Genomic DNA, 6,402 nt, shown 5'->3' with positions numbered 1-6,402 from the left:
CGGTTGCGAGCTGCACTGAGTGTACAGAAGCGAGTGGCCATAGCCCTGTGGAAGCTTGCAACGCCAGACAGCTACCGGTCAGTCGCGAACCAGTTTGGGGTGGGCAAATCTACCGTGGGGGTTGTTGTGATGCAAGTAGCGAAGGCAATCGTTGATGTACTGCTGCCAAAGGTAGTGACCCTGGGAAACGTGGAGGCGATCATAGATGGCTTCGCAGCGATGGGATTCCCAAACTGCGGTGGGGCCATAGATGGAACTCACATCCCTATCCTGGCACCGGACCACCAGGCCACCCAGTACATTAACCGAAAGGGATACTTTTCCATGGTGCTGCAAGCACTGGTGGACCACAGGGGACGTTTTACCAACATCTACGTGGGATGGCCGGGCAAGGTTCATGACGCTCGTGTTTTCAGGAACTCTGGTCTGTTTAGACGGCTGCAACAAGGTATTTACTTCCCGGACCACAAAATAACTGTTGGGGATGTGGAGATGCCTATAGTCATCCTCGGGGACCCAGCCTACCCGCTAATGCCCTGGCTCATGAAGCCCTATACTGGCGCCCTGGACACTGAAAAAGAACTCTTCAACTACCGGCTGAGCAAGTGCAGAATGGTGGTGGAGTGTGCTTTTGGCCGTCTCAAGGGGAGATGGAGAAGCTTACTGACTCGCTGTGATCTCAGCGAAACCAATATCCCCATTGTTATAGCAGCTTGCTGTGTGCTCCACAATCTCTGTGAGAGCAAGGGGGAGACCTTTATGGCGGGGTGGGAGGTTGAGGAAAATAGCCTGGCTGGTGATTACTCACAGCCAGACAGCCGGGCGATTAGAAGAGACCAGCGGGAAGCGCTGTGCATCCGGGAGGCTTTGAAAGCAAAGTTCCTGAGTGAGCAGGGTAACCTGTGACTTTATAGTTTGTGTACTGAGAAGCTAAACCTGCCCCCGTTTCTTTACCCAGGTAATGTTGACTAGCCTATCCAGTTACATACCCCCTTCACCCCCCCTCCAACACACGTGTCGAAATAAAAATAGTTCTACTTTGTTAAAGCACACCGTTTTCTTTAATACTGTTTTCGCGGGAATTTTTTAAAACTGGGACGCAGACTGTGGTGTGGGGCGGGTGTAGTGTTGTGACGCGAATGCAGCTTCTAAACTCAAGGATTGACAGGCTCCGCTGTGGTGGGATGCTTGTTTCAACGGAGCCTGTCAACCCTCCTGATCGGGACTGTGTGTATGGGGGGTCTATTTGACTTTGTGGCAGGGGGAGGACGGTTACAGATCCCATGCTGTGTGGCTCTGTGATCCTGCCTAAGGACCGGCGCTTAAGATCTGTAACTGCCCTCCCCCGCCACAAAGTCACAGAGCAACCCACCCCCCCCCAACATTACATCAAAACAACCTCCCAGACTAACCGGAGCAACTAGTCACTGCATCACTGCACTGTGTATGTGCCCTGCTGCTGTGCCTGCCCCCGACTATGTACCCTGCCAAAGGAGACTGTCCTGTCCAATTACCAACCCCCTTTCCCCTCCTCCTCCAAAAGAACATGATTGAAACAGTAGTTAACAGAAACGAATTTTTTATTATCAACTACACATGGCATTGGGAGGTGAAACTTGGACGGGGGCTTGTGTCAGGCGGGAAGGAAAGAACTTTTCAAATTTTGGGAAATGAGAGCCTTCTGCTACTAGAGCTCTCTGCAGGGGTGGAGTGAGACTTAGCAGGGACTCTGCCGCCTCTCCTTCTTTGCACTTTGGGTGAGGTGGGTATGGGACTTGGTGGCGGGGGAGGGCGGTTAGAGATGGACTGCAGCAGGGCTCTGTCCTCCTGCCTCCGTTCCTGCAGAACAACCACAAGGCGCCGGAGCGTGTCCGTTTGCTCCCTCAGTAGTCCAAGCAGCGTTTGAGTCGCCTGCTGGTCTTCCTGCCGCCACCTCTCCTCCCGATCCATGTTGGCTTGGTGCATTCGGGTCAAGTTCTCCCGCCACTGGGTCTGCTGTGCTGCCTGGGCTTGGGAACAGGCCATAAGCTCAGAGAACATGTCCTCCCGTGTCCTCTTCTTCCTACGCCTAATCCGCGCTAGCCTCTGGGAGTGTGATTCCAGGCTAGGTTGTGAGACAGTCGCAGACGGGGCTGTGGAAATGGGAAAAAGGGAGTGAATTCCTCAGAAAGATAAATGTAGTTGTGAACAAAGAACATAGTCTTTCTCTGTGAACAAGACCATGCACAGCACCTTTCACATGCGCACTCAGCACAAGGTCGAATTCTCGGCCTTCGCATTCAGTGCCTGGGGTCTTGAACAGCACATTTGAGAAGCGAGGCAGCACAACGGAATTTCTGTTGCAGGCAGACATGGTAAGCCGTACACTTGTGGCAGTTTAAAACTTTTATATTACCACTGGCCTCATTTCACATTTAAATCAATGTCAGTCCCTGCTGCCAGCAATCCGGCAAGCGGGAACTCTGCCCCTGTCCCACCCCCTCGCGGCTGTCCCCGGGAACGATCCCTTTCGGCTGCCCCTCTCCCGCCTCCACCGCGTGGCTGCAAACCAGCGGTTACAGTTCTGTAAAGGAACGGGAAAGCAGTCCCAACACTAACATTCCCCTACCTAATTAAAAGCAGGTCACCATGGCCGACATCACCCTGATGAGGATCTCCGAGAGCGACAAAGAGAGAATGCTCCGGGAAAGCCTCCAAAGACCAGGGCCGTATGCCACCCTGCTGTGCAGAGCAATGATCCCCGAGTACTTGATAATCTCGTGGCGCGGCAACGTGTCGTACTTCGGAGGACCCAATAAGGCCGCTCTCCCCAAGAACCTCATGCAACGGCTTTCAAGTTACCTCCAGGAGAGCTTCATCGAGATGTCCCAGGAGGATTACTGCTCTATCCCCGGACACATAGACCGCATTTTACTGTAGCTGCAGTAGCAGGGAATAAACAGTAGAGCGGCTTGTGCAGGACAATCACTGAAAACCGGACATTGCTAGATTTCTTTTCAAAACTTGCACTGCCCCTTACTAAACCGTTAAGCGCCTAGGGCACACTAATCATGAACAACCCATTCTTTTAATTGTTAATATTCCTGTTTTGTTAAAAATAAATGTTTAGATGTTTACAACACTTACTGGCTGATCCTTCACCAGATTCTGTGTCCGGGGTAACGGCTGGGGACGCTTCGTAGGGGATCTCTGTAAGGGTGATGAAGAGATCCTGGCTGTCGGGGAAATCAGCGTTGTGAGAGCTGCCGACTGCCTCGCCCTCCTCATCTCCTTCCTCATCTTCCCCGTCCCCTAACATGTCCGAGGAACCGGCCGTGGACAGTATCCCATCCTCAGAGTCCACGGTCACTGGTGGGGTAGTGGTGGCGGCAGCACCGAGGATGGAATGCAGTGCCTCGTAGAAACGGGATGTCTGGGGATGGGATCCGGAGCGTCCGTTTGCCTCTTTGGTCTTCTGGTAGCCTTGTCTCAGCTCCTTGATTTTCACGCGGCACTGCGTTGCATCCCGGCTGTATCCTCTCTCTGCCATGTCTTTAGAGATCTTCTCGTAGATCTTTGCATTCCTTCTTTTGGATCGCAGCTCGGAAAGCACGGACTCATCGCCCCACACAGCGATGAGATCCAAGACTTCACGATCAGTCCATGCTGGGGCTCTCTTTCTATTCCCAGACTGCACGGCCATCACTGCTGGAGAGCTCTGCATCGTTGCCAGTGCTGCTGTGCTCGCCACGATGTCCAGACAGGAAATGAGATTCAAACTGGCCAGACAGGAAAAGGAATTCAAATTCAAATTTTCCCGGGGCTTTTCCTGTGTGGCTGGTCAGAGCATCCGAGCTCGCACTGCTGTCCAGAGCGTCAACAGAGTGGTGCACTGTGGGATAGCTCCCGGAGCTATTAGCGTCGATTTCCATCCACACCTAGCCTAATTCGACATGGCCATGTCGAATTTAGCGCTACTCCCCTCGTCGGGGAGGAGTACAGAAGTCGAATTAAAGAGACCTCTATGTCGAACTAAATAGCGTCGCAGTGTGGACGGGTGCAGGGTTAATTCGATTTAACGGCGCTAACTTCGACATAAACGCCTAGTGTAGACCAGGCCTCAGAATCATAGAATATCAGGGTTGGAAGCGACCTCAGGAGGTCATCTAGTCCAACTGCCTGTTCAAAGCAGGACCAATCCCCAACTAAATCATCCCAGACAGGGCTTTGTCAAGCCTGAACTTAAAAACCTCTAAGGAAGAAGATTCCACCACCTCCCTAAATAACCCATTCCAGTGCTTCATCACCCTCCTAGTGAAAAAGTTTTTCCTAATATCCAACCTAAACCTCCCCCACTGCAACTTGAGACCATTACTCCTTATTCTTCATCTGGTACCACTGAGAACAGTCTAGATCCATCCTCTTTGGAACCCCCTTTCAGGTAGTTGAAAGCAGCTATCAAATCCCCCCCATATTCTTCTCTTCTGCAGACTAGATAATCCCAGTTGCCTCAGCCTCTCCTCATAAATCATGTGCTCCAGCCCCCTAATAATTTTTGGATGTCTCCATATGAATACTCTCAATGAATTCCACATAGGCCTCCTCAGCCTAGCCGCCTCCTCCTGTTGTTCTCCCACCTGTTTCCTGAGAGATTGTACCAGCAGGCACCTTTCACATTGAATGATCCCCCCAGCCTAACTTTCTGTGCAAGGGAAATGCAGGCCACAGTCTCTGTAAATCCACACCAGGATCTGGGTAGAGGCATCCATGGTTAAGTTATCTGTCTGGATACAGGTGCAGATGGAGGAGACAGGAGCAGAACTGGCATACTTCCTAACCATAGCACTTCCTAACCATAGCAATTATATTGCGTGTCTCTCTCTCTCAAACTCCCCTGTTTGCAGTGCCCTGTTCTCTAGCTCCCCTTGGTCGCTTAGCCTCTGGCTTTTAAGGCCTTCTATCCTAGATCAGCCCTACCCCCTCATTAATCACACAGGGGGAGGGTGATCACAAGGCTGATTGAGGCTGATCAAAGATGATCAAGGATGATCCAGGGAACAAAGGCTCAAACAGTCTCCAGACATACAATCCCAACTGACTCTGTAACTGTAATGACCAGAAAGAGAGAGAAAAGCACAAAACAGCCAAACTAACTCACTCACCCCAAGATTAGTACTCGCACCTTGTTCGTTTACCAGAGGAATCTCCTTCTCCCCCTCTCAATCTCCCCTGTTTGCAGTCCCCTGTTCACTAGCTCCCCTTGGTCACTTAGCCTCTGGCTTTTAAGGCCTTCTCTCCTAGGTCAGCCCTCATTAATCACACAGCGGGAGGGTGATCACAAGGCTGATAAAAGCCTTATACTGATCTTATACATAGACAGAAGCTCTTCAGGGACAGGGACCATTTTTTGTGTGCTGTGTTTGTACAGCTCCTAGCGCCATGGGATTCTAGTCCATGCATGGGGCTCCTAGGCACTACCACAACATAGATAATAATAATAATAATAATAATAATAAATAATTATTTGGTTTATCCATGTATCCTCCTTGCTGTTCCTTTGATGGGTATGTCAGTTTAGAAAAAAAGTACAGTACATGATCTGTGTGCCACTGTTCAACTGTCCTAATGCTATGCCATTAGTTATAGTGATCGCTATCACATATCCCTCATGTGTTTCTAAGATGCAATCACTGGGGTTACTAAACACTCAGTCAAACCAAAGCCAATTTGCTCAGATCTGGTGCTGGTCAAAACTCAGAATTTCCATTTTATGGGAAATTTGACTTTCAAAATTTGTTTTCTCTCTGAATTGGCATGAAAAGAAATATTTTAAAAATTTCCCATGAAATATATTTGTTTTGAAAATTTAGTTTCAGAAAAATTTCTATTTTTTTCATATTATGACTTGTAATTCGTACCAGAACATGATATGACATATATATCCTACTGCTACTCACATGTCTTGAAGTAATGTAAAATAATAAAAGCAATTTACAAACAAAAAAAATTTCAAAAGGAAAGTTTCATTTTTATATGAAATATCATTTTTTTCCAAAATTAATTTTTTGGACATCTGGTCAAGCTATTTAGAATGAAGAATATTGCTCAGGAATTGAGCCTCTTTTTATGTTAATAACTGATTTATTTATTTATTTGCAAACTGATACTGCTTTGTACAAATGTACACATTCCTGAACCATCTGGCTGGATAACTTTTGGCCTATGGATTCTTGACAAAACCATCTGATCTAATTATTCAGAATTCAGAAGGTCCTGTTGTTACAGTTCAGGGTTAGCTGTACATGTGACCTCTCTCTCTGTCTCTCCCTGGATATCTCTTTCAAGTGACAGGCCTAAACTTGCACTTCTCTCAGACTGAATCCCGCAATTCACTGCATCTTTAAATTGGATCATCAGGCTACA

The 6,402-nt window shown here is 48.7% G+C and overlaps 1 protein-coding gene across 1 annotated transcript; it reads right to left on the bottom strand.

Moving 5' to 3' along the window:
- Positions 1-1,656: 1,656 nt before the first annotated feature.
- Positions 1,657-3,703, bottom strand: LOC135973129 (uncharacterized). The gene is made up of 2 exons (XM_065554793.1): positions 3,127-3,703; positions 1,657-2,132 (listed from the first exon to the last, which is right to left on the bottom strand). The coding sequence occupies exons 1-2, from the start codon at positions 3,701-3,703 to the stop codon at positions 1,657-1,659; spliced, it is 1,053 nt and encodes a 350-aa protein (XP_065410865.1).
- Positions 3,704-6,402: the final 2,699 nt, after the last annotated feature.

This window comes from Chrysemys picta, chromosome 8 (genome assembly GCF_011386835.1).
Source record: "Chrysemys picta bellii isolate R12L10 chromosome 8, ASM1138683v2, whole genome shotgun sequence".
Taxonomy (NCBI): Eukaryota; Metazoa; Chordata; order Testudines; family Emydidae; genus Chrysemys; species Chrysemys picta.
This window is presented reverse-complemented; position numbering and strand designations above follow the sequence as displayed.